Source organism: Macaca nemestrina, chromosome 13 (genome assembly GCF_043159975.1).
Source record: "Macaca nemestrina isolate mMacNem1 chromosome 13, mMacNem.hap1, whole genome shotgun sequence".
Taxonomy (NCBI): domain Eukaryota; kingdom Metazoa; phylum Chordata; class Mammalia; order Primates; family Cercopithecidae; genus Macaca; species Macaca nemestrina.
In genome coordinates this window covers 63,219,279-63,233,529 of record NC_092137.1, presented here as the reverse complement: position 1 = coordinate 63,233,529, position 14,251 = coordinate 63,219,279, and the positions used below count along the sequence as shown (strand labels likewise).

Here is a 14,251-nt window from a genome sequence, read left to right as displayed (position 1 = left end):
ACACTACTCCTTAGCAAAACTTCTCTTTTCAGACCTGATGATTCCTACTAGACCCTAGAAGAGTGGACACTCATTTGTTAATTCTTTCCCTTGACTTACCAACCTCATCAGGGTCATTTTTACTTAGAAATTAGACTCCTCTGAACTCAAGTGATTTTTGAATTTGCTATGCAAGGGTGAGCAAACTACAGGCCAGGGGCAACATCCAGCCTACTGTCTTCTGAAGGTAAATAACAACCAGGCTCATTCATTCATATATTGTTCAAGACTGCAAAGGGCAGTTCAGGCTACAAAAGGCAGAACTGAGTAGCGGGGACAGAGAGCACATGGCTTACAAAACCTGCAGTGTTCTGGCCCTTTCCAGGATGTTTGCCAAATCCTGGCCAAGCACAGTGGCTGGCACTGTGTGATAAATAAATGTATATGAATCATTGAATTTCAAAAGGAATTTTACCTTCCTCCTTGTCCTAAAGATTTCTCCACAACTCTCACTCTCAATAGCTAAGGCTTAGACCTTGAGGCCAGAGGAGACCTAGTTTGTTCCATATCCCTTTATGAAGACAGGCCAAGACCCACCACTGAGGACAGGAAATAGGCCTGTGTCATTTGTCTCAGGTCAACCTTAGTTCTCACAAACAGACTACCATTAGATATGTAGCTGCTTCCAACATCCAAGGTATGCTGTGTCCTATGGGAAAAATAGAGCCTGGTCACTTTGTTCTCCTTCAGGAATAAGAAACCTGACTCCTCAGGAGGTTCTCATAAGTCATTTGTCAAACCCTGCCCCTTCTTCATTTCATCTGGTTTTCCTTGTTCTAGTCTGTATTTCCTTGCCAACTCTATAGATCCAATCCTCACTTGTCCTTTGTTTACTTTGACTGTTGAATGATGGCAAATTCAGATCTTTACTGTCCCTCATTACCAGGTAGCAACCACACTTTGGGTTGTAACACTGACAGTCTCCTTGCCTAGTCTAGTCCTGGCTTAGTCTCAAGTGTAGTCGGATTATAAAGACAGGACTAACTATATAGCTGACACATCCCATATCATTAATAGGATTTTTAATTCTTAGCCTTCCCAGAGTTTACAAGTCATTTAGCATTGTTATCTGCTCACTACTGGGAAAAACAAAAAATAGATACCAAATGCCCCTTCATCCTATTATTACTTGTTCTCCTACATGGTTTTATGATGCCACAGGAAGGTGGCATTAATAGCTTCAGGAAGCCTATCTGGAGCATAAGAACATGGGGTTTTTCTATGATTCAAAGATATAAGGAGGCAAAGATTTATTAAGACTTACTTAGAATGTGTGGAGATTTTTAAGATAAAAGAAACATCTAATTATTAATGATAAATGACAGCAAATTGTCATAGTATTGCACAAATGTAGCTGTGAATAATTACTGATCTTACTATAAAACTGAAACTGTAGTAGAGAATGTAGAAATTGCAATAAAAATCCTGCATGATAGCAATCAAAAAGGGAAGATGAAGAATTCTTTTTTTTTTTTTTTTTTTTTTGAGACAGCATCTCACTCTGTCACCCAGGCTGGAGGACAGTCACATGATCACAGCTCACTGCAGCCTCAACTTCCTGAACTCAAGTGATCCTCCCAATTCAGCCTCCTAAGTGGTGGGACTGCAGGTGTGTGCCACCATGCCTGGTTAATTAAAAAAAAAAAATTTTGTAGTGGGCACGAGTTGGTTGAAGGTAATGATTTAATTTAAAAAAAAAAGTGAAAAAAAATTAAAATAATTTTTTTTGTTGTTTTTTGTAGCATTAGGGTCCCGTGATATTGCCCAGGCTGATCTCGAACTCCTGGGTTCAAGTGATTCTCCCACCTTTGCCTCCCAGAGTGTTGGGATTACAGGCGTGAGGCACTGCACCCGGCAAGGTGGGTTTCACTAAGATATAGACATTCTGAGAAGACCAGAGGGACAGATACATAGCTGTGTGAGGAAGAAGCTTTCAGATGTATGAGATGGAAGGTTAGATGTTATAAGCATTAGAATTTTCTACAGTAAGCTTTTAACATAAGGAATCAATAAGATATAACAGCAGTAAGTTTCTGTTTACTTTGAGGAAACTTATCATTGACCTAAGAATAGCTTATCTTTGTTTCAGCCCTTTTAGGCAGGGGTCCTCAAACCTAGGGCCATGGACCAGTACCAGTCTGTGGCCTATTAAGAACCTGGCCTAACAGGGCGAGTGAGCATTACCTCCTGAGTTCAGCCTCCTGTCAGATCAGCGGCGGCATTAGATTCTCACAGGAACACGAACCATATTGTGAACTGCACATGTGAGGGATCTAGGTTGTATGCTCCTTATGAGAATCTAACTAATGCCTGATGATCTGAGGTGAAACAGTTTCATCCTGAAACCATCCCTCCTTACCCTCCTGGTCCATGGAAAAATTGTCTTCCACAAAACCAGTTCCTGGTGCCAAAAAGGTTGGGGACGGCTGCTTTAAGGTCTTATTCGAGTCTTCACTTGCCTACTCTTCAGGGTGATCTTTGCATTCTAAGATTAACTCAGGGCAAATATCTGCCATGTTTTGGTAGATAAGTAGGTTATATACCTTCGAAATAAAAAGCTCACAGCCTTCTGAATATACTCCTCTTAAAAATGTAAAATGTTCCAAAGATGTCCAAATTGAGCATCTCTGAAGGTAAAATTAAAATTATCTTTAATTATATATACAGCCGCTGTCCCAACATCAAGCTTAGATTAATCTCTGCAGATACTGAAGAAGACCCTCTCAGAGTAAGGAGACTAAGAAGAAACTGAGATGGGACTTACATAAACTTCTAACATCTCAGGCTATAATGCCAGAATATTGTTAAAACTACTTTCTAAATATCTTGTTTTAAATGAAAATCTTTCACGACAAAGCTCATCACTAATCGTGCTATGATTTAGATGTTAGGGACTCAATTACATTTTACATACTCCTAATACAATTAATGAGGAATCATGGGGTATCACAAACCAAGGTATGAGTTTTTTACAAAAGCATATTCTAAGACAGGACTTCTTGAGTATTTTTAAATGAAGCCAAACAGTTGATTTGAAAAACAGCAACAGTTATCTTCTAATTTACTATGCTTCCTTTAGGTGTCTTGCAACATATCAATAGGTTAGAAACTTTGTATTTTTGAAGCAACGTTTTGAAGTAAGAATAAAAAGTCCCAAAAGGTCCACTGTGGATTTCTGGGTTGTCTGTAGAATGATACAAGATTCTTTAACTCACCTCCACATGCCTTTGACCTTTCTTTCAACTTTTCTGCAGCCATTTCACCATAGCTGGGAAGTTCTGACATCTTCACTCCAGATCGAGCTTCTGCTATTAGCTGACGAGCTCTCTCTCTCAGCTGCCGACGTCGCTCTTCATCTTGCTGCTAAGATATATTGAACAGTTGCCAACTCAGTAATTGACAGAAATGCAATTTCATTTTCAATCTGATCATCATGATAGTAACTGGTTTACAGCATGGTGCTTGGCCCACATTATAAATAGGATGCTCTATATCAGTTGGATGTCACACCATTTTTAAAAGACATCCTAGAATCAGATTTTTAAAAACATTTACAAATTATTTTATTAAAATGTCCATTAAAAATACAAACTAAAGAATGTTTGGTAATACATATCACTGAGAAAAATATCAGAAATTATTATTAATAAAACAATCCAGCTTACAGAAAAAAGTCACAATACGGAGGACAGAATTTTAATTCATATTTTTAAAGAATAGAATTTAACTTGTTATTTTTGAAAAAAGGCACAGAGCAGTGGCTAAAAGACATCTTTGATAGCAGAAAATGCTGCTATACTATGCTGATCAAATGCTATATAGGAAATGGCATATTTAGGGGGCTAGAGTAAGAGTAGGGATAGTTTATCAGTATATAATTTGATTTAAAAACTATCAACAAGTTTTTCTTTTTGGTAACTCCCTCTCTTTTTGGTAACTCCCTCTCTCCCCAAATGTATACTGAGAAGAAAAATTAAAATCTAATGTGGTTTCTGATATTTAAAATAACTAGACAAATAAGAGAGTTGTTGACTACTAAAAAAAGGATTATTGGCTGGGCACAGTGGCTCACACCTGTAATCCCAGCACTTTGGGAGGCCAAGGCGGGTGGACCACAAGGTCAAGAGATTGAGACCATCCTGGCCAACATGGTGAAACCCCGTCTCTACTAAAAATGCAAAAGAATTAGCTGGGCATGGTGGCACATGCCTGTAGTCCCAGCGACTCAGGAGGCTGAGGCAGGAGAATCACTTGAACCCAGGAGGTGGAGGTTGCAGTGAGCCGAGATCACGCCACTGCACTCCAGGCCTGGCGACAGAGCAAGACTCTGTCTCAAAAAAAAAAAAAAAAAAGATTATTATGAATCGCAAATAATCAATGTGAAACTGCTTTGTAAATTGAAAAGCATATAAAATAAGGCATTCCTATGATAAAACAAAGACTGAAATAATCTGGCCCCAACATATCTTTCCTGGGTTATCTCCCCTTAACATCTCCGAACCTCCATAAATCCTTACATCTATTCATACAGAATTGTTTGTATCATGTAGCTTCATGTACTTGTGGCTCTGAGTGTGTCATTTCTTTTTCTTGGAATGAGCTTCTCTTACCTTATTTAATTTCTACTCATTCTTCCAGATTCAGTTTAAATCCACCAAACCTCCCCTGACTATCCCCTCTACTTCCCTAAGAAATAAAGTAATCCTTCCTCTATGTTACTTCAGTACTTTATGTGTGTCTGCATGTGTATGTTATTTTTTTAAACAATACTTGTCAATTTACATTATAACTTTGTAGGGATGCCTCCTTCACATTAGAGTTGAACTACATCTGATTTACCTTTGTATCTCTGGTCTTTAGTACATAATTTGTGCTAGGTGCTGTAACCATTTCAAGCATGAAAATGTACTATTTACTATTTATACTCTCAAAAAACTTATATAGGGAAAGAGAAAGTAACAATGTTAAGGCAATATTATCAAAATGACATAAGGGTTCAGAAAAGGGAGAACATTTTTGGCTGAGGGGCAAACAGAATGCATCATGCCATCATGGATTTCAAGCTGGGTCTGAAGAATGAGTAGGATTTGGAATGGGTAGAGATAGAAGTTGGTGGTTAGGTAGGTCAGTGTAGGAGAGACAAGGAGGTAGGAACAGTACAAAAACATAGAGGCAAGAAGGTATATGGGGAAACATAACCTAGTTTTCCTGAACATAGGGCAAAAATAGTTATCGACAAGGCAAGGAAAATACATTTGGGGAGATACTTTAAAGGCCCTGTCCAACAGGGAGAGGAGAGGTGCTTCAATTTTATTCTAAAGACAGCAGGGACCACTGCTGGGCTTTGTTTTTATGCATATGTCTTTTTTTTTTTTTTTTAAAGTCTAGAGGAATCATCAATTAGAGGTGTATTTGAGAAAGATTAATCAGGCAATGGTGCATAAAATAGACTGGCATAGAAGGATGGCAATAGACTAGTTACGAGGCTTTTATAAGAGTCCAAGGAAACTGTACTGAGATACAAGACTAAGATGGTGGCAATGGGAATAGAAAGAGAAAAGTATAATATATTAGAATTAAAGGCACTAATTCTTGGTAACATCAGATGCAGAAGGAAGGAAAAAAACTCAGAAATTTTTAACTTAGGCAACTAGTAGAACTGTGACGTTCATAATAGAAATAGAAAAACTAAAAGGAACTATAAGAAGCAAGGGAGAGAAAGTCCGTGCTAAGACATATTGGGTTTGAGAAGCTGGCAGGAAATCTGAGTAAAGATGTTAGTAGGTAATTGAGAAATAAAATGGATACTAGGATGTGAGGTCAGACTATGACTACAGAGCTGATGAGTTATAGGAATCCATGAAAGCATTTGAAGAGGTACCCTAGAGAAAAAGGAGCGACACTGAATTAAACATGGAAAACATCTATCTATATCTAGGTAAGATACAGATAAGATATATATTGAAAAGAGGACACAGAAAGAGGGAGAAGAGAACTAGAACACTGAAGTATCCAGATAATCAAAATAGCATAGGCTTTCAAGATAAAGGAGTAATCAATTGCAGCCAATGTTAGAGGTTAATGAGTCTGAAAATTTTAAAAGGGCAATGAAACTTGGTGAGACATCGATGTATTTTAAACCACATTAAATAGTCTGTTGCCTTAAAAAACAAACAAAACTTGGTGACATATCATTAGGGACAAAGGTAGAAACCAATGGGTAGAACTCATGTCCAGGCAATTTTTTTTCACAAATTTCTTGAGAAATCAAGTAAGCCATCAAAATTAATGGGGATAGGTTAATGGGGATGCCCAATGGACCCAGGGACAAGCCTGAAGCTCCCAGTAGGGAACCAATTAGAAGAACCAAGTAGAGAGACAATTTCAGTCTCAAAAAGAAAAATGACTGCAATGAATTGAATCAATGAGATCACACATAGAATCAAGGAAAATTCAAGTGCAATATGATATTCAAAACATAGAAGGACATAAAAACGTATTTGTTACCATTTAAGGCAGCTTTGAAATAACTCCTACAAAGTAGTAATTGAAGGAAAAGAATAAATTATTTTGTATTTCCAGTGGGAAATGAATTTTAGAGTAACCAAATAGTCTCAGTCAATAAGGGAAAGCTCTACTATATATATGTGTGTGTGTGTGTGTGTGTGTATATATATATACACACACATATATATGGTAAACCCATCCAAGCTGGAATGCAGTGGTGCAATCACAGCTCACCGCAGCCTTGACTTCCCAGGCTCAAGCGATCCTCCCACTTCAGCCTTCTGAGTAGCTGGAACTACAGGCATGGTGGCCATAGTTTAAAAAAAAAATTTTTTTTTTTAAGGTTTTGTAGTGACAGGGTCTCCCTGTGTTGCCCATGTTGGTCTCAAACTCCTAGGCTCAAGTCACCCTCCCACTGGGATTACAGGTTTGAGCCATGATGCCTGGCCTAGCTCTACTTTATAAGATATCATTTAATAATGCCCCTAAAAGGTAGAATTATAAAAAAAATCACTTTGCAAATCATAATGAATGATTCTGGCAAGGATCATCAACTGTTATTAAAGCTCTTAGGTAAATGTCTGATGGGGAACTGGATAGTCATGCTGCAGCCAACTGTATTTTCCAAAGATGGCCACAACAGTTATCGCTCATCCCAATGCTATTCTGCAATGTGACCTTGCCACTCCCTCAATAAGAGGAAGAGTTTAATTCTTCTGAGCCAGCTTTAGTGACTTGTATGTAAGAAACAGAATGTGGAAGTGTTGCAGGTGATTTCCAAGGCTAGGTCAGAAAAGGCCATACCCCTTCTGCCTAAGCTCTCTTGAAATTCTTATATTCCTCTTTCTGGGAACCCAGCAGTCATACAGTGAGAAGACTAAGTTACATGTAGGTGCTTCAGTTGACCATTCTAGCCAAATTCAGCCTTCAGTCTTTCTGGCGTAGGTCCAGACATGTGAATGAAGAAGGCTTTAGATGACCTCAGACTCTAGCCATTTTGAGCCACCCCCAACTGTTAAAGTCTTCCTAGCTGATGTCTCAGACAATGTGGAACAGAGACAAGGCATGCCCACTATGCCGTGTGAAGTCCTGACCTACAGAATTTGTAGAGCATAACAGCAAGACATTTTTTTTTTACGTCACTAAGTTTGGGGTGGCCTGTTACACAGCAGTAACAACTGGGACATATGCTTAAGTAACAACACACAGATTACTTTTAGTTGCAAGGGGAAAACCTAATCTGTAAAAAGAGAGGTAAGAACTAGATCAGAGATTAGGGACCACGAATCTAGCATCATTAATGTTGGGTCAATCATATGTTATACGTTTTTTGATATGAAGCACATTAACTGCACACCACCTATAATATTCTACCAAAAATGTTTAAAGTGAATCCACTCAAACTTTAGATATAATTTCATGTTTATCATAAGCACAGGGGATAGAGAAGCACGATAAATGACACAGCAAGAAAACCACCAAATAGATCCAGAAGGTAGGATATTCCAGACAACTGACCTGATCGTTTTAATAAGTCAGAGTTAAGAAAACATATGCATAGAAAGAGATTTGGAAGGGTATATGCAAAGTTGTCATGGTGAAGATATCTGGGTATCAAAATTTGACATTCGTATTTTCTTTTGACTTCCTTTTCTAATTTTCTATAATACACATATACTACTCTTATAATAAAATTTATTTTAAAAAATAATCTTGACTAGTCATGGTGGCACACACTTATAATCCCCGCTACTCAGGAGGACTGCTTGAGTCCAGGAGTTCAAGACCAGCCTGGGCAACTGGGCTACATAGCAAGACCCTGCCTCAAAAAAGCAAAGCAATGTGATGGTATGCTTCCTGAAGTATATATTGTGGTAGGGGCAAAAGAAGAGAGGTCTAACATTCAAGTGAAATTTTATTAGTATGTGGAGACACAAGCTTATTCATAGGTGAGGAATAGTATGCAATAGGCATAGTGAGACCGAAGATGCAAGAATAACATTAAAAAAATCCTCAGTTTACTATCAGTATTTCTGTTTTTCTTTTTTAAATTTGAGACAGGATCTCACTCTGTTACCTGGGCTGGAGTGCAATGGCACAATCATAGCTCACCGTAACCCTGACCTCCCCAGGCTCAGGTGATTCTCCCACCTCAGCCCTGTCTCCACCCCAAGTAGCTGGGACCACAGGTGTGTGCCACCATGCCTGGCTAATTTTTGTAATTTTGTAGAGATGGGGTTTTGTCATGCTGCCCAGGCTGGTCTCAAACTCATGGGCTCAAGTGATTCATGCACCTTGGCCTCCCAAAGTGTAGGGATTACAGGCATGAGCCACCACATCTGGCCCACTATCAGTGTTTCTAAACTTGAAAAATACACTAGGAATAAAAGAAATTACAGGATTGATAATGGTGAGTTTGATGATGGCTGCTGCTATCTCCTGAGCATTTATGTGCTATGTACTTTATGTGCATAATATTTAATTTTCACATCTTTATTTTTACTAGTAAGAATATTTAAGTTTAGAGTCACAGCATTCCACAGCTAGACCTGATGTCAGAGCCAGGTATTCAGCTCAGGTCTGTTTTACTCCAGAGCCCCTGCTCTTAACCACTAAACTATATGATTCCCAAAGTATCAAATTATATGATCAAATGAGGAAAATGGAACTTTTACTAAACTTTCATCTTTCAAACTTATGAAAAGTTAAGAGTACTAATAAAAAACCATTATTTAATATGCCTCAGGCAACTAAGTTTAAGTGTATTTCACTGACTGAATAATAACTTCTTACATAGCTGGAATTTAGTGATTCAAACTAAAATGAAGGGTCATTTTTACTGAGTTAAAATGAAATAAATGATTCTAGTTTTCTGAATATGAAATGGCAACCTAATTTTTCTCACAAGCTATCACCTTCTCTATCCCCCAATACTCCCATCTGCACATTTTTCCCAGAGCTTACCAAGAGTGCAATTTAAAGTAGGCAATCGTTAATAAAACCAACTCTAAATACTAATTAGGAACACTTTATCAATTTCCATGTAAATTGTTTGTTTGTACTTATTTACTCATGATTGTTCTCTATACAATAGGAAAAAATGCAAATGAACAAATCAGAATGTAGCCCTAATGGGACTTTCTGTTTATAACCATTAGCCCAGAGGTGTGCTGTAATTCAATTCTCAAGTAGCAAGATTTAGCCTCATTAACAGACTGCAAGGGCAGGTTACAACTCATAAAACCCTACAGTAAACAAAGTTTATGGACACAGCACAAAATCTTGAGCCTGATTGACAGAATTCTAGTTCCCTATCAGATTGCCTTAATTTACTTTTCTACTAATGTCCTAACACCACGGAGACAATTTTGCTTGGGCCTGAAGCTCTCCAGTGGGATGGCGTATCTGTGTTGTTTGTTTTCTCACCCTTTAACTTCCCTTAAGACAAAAAAACAACTGAGAAAATAAAAGTTAATTGTTAAGGTCATGAAGGAAAAGCTTGTAATTATAGTAATTGATTATGCCACCAATTTTAGTTTAATTGATAGCACTAATTTTCAGTTTATTAGTCTCCAGGTTCATCATAAGTAAAACTAGTTCATTTTAATTTTTATATGTAGGCTCCATTAAAAGATATTTTGCAATAATACTGAAAGAATAGATAGCAATACAATCTATGCATTTTTTTTTTAACTCAGAATAGCCATACTGTTTATGTCTAAGGATAAAATGACCAGAGAGTAGGGACAATGATTATCTTATTATTTTTGTATAGCGTTCAACACAAACTGCTCAAATACGTTCATAATATTTCTGACAACGAGTTTGCCTAAACCTAAGAAATGTGTTTTTGAAAGCTGCTTTGACCATTCTACATTCAAAAAAAGACAGTGACTCATAGCTGTAAGTAAATCATGTTTATCATGTGTGCTGGAAAGAAAAAAAAATCTTTTCACTGGGTTGCAGAGGCAAGGCAACTTAGAAAACTGCTGTTACTTAAAAGATAAGTACACTTCAAAAATCCAATACATAGGAAACCCATATATCTTTCATTTACTTATGTAGTCTAGATAGACTTAAATAAATGGAAGTAGTTAGACTTCCTATTTGTAAGAATGGGTCTGATGACATTCACCTTTTCCTATATGGTATTATTTAGAGTTAGACTGAGTTATAAAGGATAATCTTGCTTTTGTAAGATGGATGTGTATTCTTTGGAGGGTTTGATAGAAGCTGTAGTTTTGGGAGGTCTCCCTCCCCATGACCATCTTTTTACAATTTGTAACAAATTTTTGAGTAAATACTAGCTCTGTGCCCTGTGTGTTTGCACATGTATATGTGTTATCTCATTTACTCCTTACAACTCTGTGAGATAGCTGCTATCCTTCCAATTTGATAAAAACTGAATCTCACTTAAATATACCGCCCAAGGTCATACATCTTGTAAATGGCATAGTAAGAATTAAAATCAGTGTCTGTTTGATATCAAAGCACTGGCCCTATCTATTACATAACTGCTATTCAGAGCATTTTCTGAGGCCCTACAGTGATTATGATTTTTTAAAGTCCCAGTTCTTTATGTATACTTGGGTTATACAAATCAGTTTAAATTTCCCTTTGTGCCACTGAATACAGAGAGATGATGAGCAACTAATTTGTTTACATTCACTTAAAACTTAGGTTCCCAACCTTAAATTAAAAGCCTTTAGAAAAGTGGTAAATGTATTTAAGCTTTGCTTTTCTCTTTGCTAACATCTTCAGGATAAGGCAAAAGTCCTGCTACGGTGCAAAAGGAGTCCTGTTTCAATCCAGTGAATTTGAAATATTCAAATATAGGTGGATCAGAACTAACCACTTTGGACATAAACTTTAATAATATTTAGCCCTTTCACAGCATGTCTTCAAGTTACTATTTTCCTTATCATTCTGAAATGGTCTACAATCTGCCATAGATAGATGCACTAGTAAAACTTGACAATTTAAGGACAAACTCTTCAAGAATAAGTAATGTAATTCCTTGTTTCCTTTCCATAAAAATGTATTGGTATGCAATTTTTATATTTCACAGTTCACCGACATCTAGGCAAGCTTTCTTCCACTGCTTCAATGGTGCTACTTTTAATTTTATCCTCCTTAGTCGTAGTAATTAAAGTGATCAGCAGTGGCATCCCAGCGGCTTTGACACAGCTACAACCCCCTAGCAGACTTTTGCTTTTAAGGGGAAAGGGAAGAAAAAGACTGGAGTTTCATTTCACAGAGAACAAGAAAATCAAGCTTCTCCAATCCCCAACTTTATTCAATTGTTCTTTCAGCAGCCTTTGGATCTTAAGAATCAAATAAAAATGGCTGCCATGGGGGGTCCTTTTTATACTTGCCGCAAATGTCACCAACTGACATTACTTTAGCCAAAAAATGATGCCATGGATTTGTGAAGGTGAATTAGAACATGAGAAACTGTCAGTGTAGCTGCTGAGATCATTACCCACCCAAGGGTGTCTTTCATAATATTAGATACTTTTACTCAGTCTGCTGAAAAATACAGATTGAGAAGTCTTTCTATTTAAGAAACATGTCTACACACATTTTCATGAAATAAGCTTTAACAAAACTTTAAAAACATATTATTTCAAATAATGTAGTTTGTATCCATACTCTTTGTAAAGCTGTGTTTATAACATAAAAAAGCACTCTATTTCTACCCAAAAAAAAACCTCACATTTCATCCTTTACCTCCCTCAAGAACATCCTGTGCTTTTTTGTTTTGTCTTCGTTATTTCATACAGTCTTAGTAATTAAACTTTAATTAATTGAGCTAAATAAATTTTAACCTATCTAAATGTTTTTTTTTAAAAAGTTTTACTTAGTGCTGCTAATATTTCACAGTATTCTGTTCTCAAAATGGTCCATGAAATTCCTCAATTTTGTAGTAAACTAAAAGAATTTGACTGTCACCCTTTCATCATTAGACAGGGAGCAAGACTCTGTTATTAGGCATTCAGAATGGACCGAAAAAAAAAAAAAAAAAGAGAGAATTCTGTGTTTGTCCAGAGGCAAGGATTACCAAAGTGTGCCTACTCACTTACTATGAAAGATAGAATTAAATAAAAAATAAAATTACAAGATTTTTAAAGGTTTAGTTAGACTAGATATTTTACTGCCAGCTTGATCAGCTCCTGACTGAATAAATAGGATTTACGGTGAAACATTAAAACTGTTTAGCAGATCTTTTCAACTCATTTCAAACTTTTCTTATGCTGGTTTGTAATATAAGCAGACATGCTTATAAATGGCCACACCTGCTCATTTCTCTGGGGATGGCCTGATCTCTGCTTCTCTAACAAAGAAAGAAAGAAAAAAAAATCAGCCTTTCTTGTTGCAAAACAGAGTGGAAAGTCAAAATCTTTCTCAAGTTTGCCCCATCTGGTCAGATTAAATCTTTGATCAACCCTGGGGATTACATTTATTTTTGTAGTAACTACTAAATTTTGGATTTGTTTAAGATACATAGGAAAAATAGTAAACAGAATATGAATTTAAATTTGAGATACAGTTTTTAATATATGAGTAGAAAATATAAAAGGACTAATTCAGAAAAAAATAGACACATTTTAAGAATTTAGATTTCATCTAATGTATTTAATTCATGAAAATGAATATATCATGCTCTAGTTTTTAAAATATATCTCTGTTTCAAGATAGAGCAAGTATTCTTTTTAATTGTAGCATTTGTTTTTCAGTGTTATACCATGTTATACAAATAAAGAATCCTAAACATAAAAGAATACATGATCAAGTTAATGTTGCTAAATGAGCCTTTCCTTTAAGTATCTGGAAGCATTCTGGGATAGAAAGTTTTATATTCTAAATAAATAATCATTTTCTTTCATTCATTTACTTAATACATATGAATTCCTAGTAGGTACTATATTTCTCCAAAAATAATTATTTTAGGATTATAAAAGCAATTATTTTGTGTTTTTGAAAACTTCAAATTGCATTAGTAGAACTAACAGAAATAGTTTGAGCCTCCAAAAAAAGGACCCTTTGATAATTTAATTCCTCTTTTCTTTGTGAAATTGATAACTTCTTAGTTTAAAAAAATTATAAGAAAAAAAGAAGAATGGCTGACTAAGTAAGTATCACCTTGTGTTACATCCAAGGCCTCTTGCTGGTTGTCTGGCTGCTCTTTTGTAGGCAAAAAGGAGCTGAACGCTCTCTGGCTCCTTAGATCTGGCCCAACAAATGCACTGCCAGTCATGCACATGGATCTAGCTTAAAACCCAGTGTGAGCCTAAAAGAAGCCAGTCAGACTGGCACCTACTCATGCAGAAGGAGATAGATTTGTCATGACAGGCTGATTATTCAATGTAAAGAAACAGTTTAGCTTTTCTAATCTGGTACAAATACATCTTTCTCAGCAAAAAAGTAGAAGGTCTAACAGTTCAAGTATTTAAAGTAAAGAAACCAACAACAAAAAAATGTAACGTCAAAGTAAACCATAGGTATTTGTGTTAAAGTATTCTGCAAAACTGTCCTGTGGTTCCATTCAGATAAATAAGACTTAACCCTTCAGAAGTATGACATCTATGTATCATATTAAAAGAAAATATTACTATTTTAAATTGTGATTTTTTTCACTAGAAAAACCTCTAAGAATCCAAGTTCATCTTCTTTCTTGTCTCTCTCTGTAGTTGTATATTCAGAT

General features: G+C 36.3%; 1 protein-coding gene across 23 annotated transcripts in view; it reads right to left on the bottom strand.

The window, feature by feature from the left end:
• Window positions 1-14,251, bottom strand: part of LOC105465127 (EH domain binding protein 1) — a 406,349-nt gene that overhangs the window by 62,994 nt on the left and 329,104 nt on the right. For 18 of the 23 annotated variants that reach the window (XM_071076797.1, XM_071076793.1, XM_011713372.2 and 15 more), the window contains one exon: window positions 3,255-3,402. In XM_071076797.1, the coding sequence (XP_070932898.1) occupies window positions 3,255-3,402 (148 nt within the window). The remainder of the gene's footprint in view (window positions 1-3,254; window positions 3,403-14,251) is intronic. The other 5 variants (XM_071076799.1, XM_071076803.1, XM_024787784.2 and 2 more) reach the window with 1 other exon arrangement.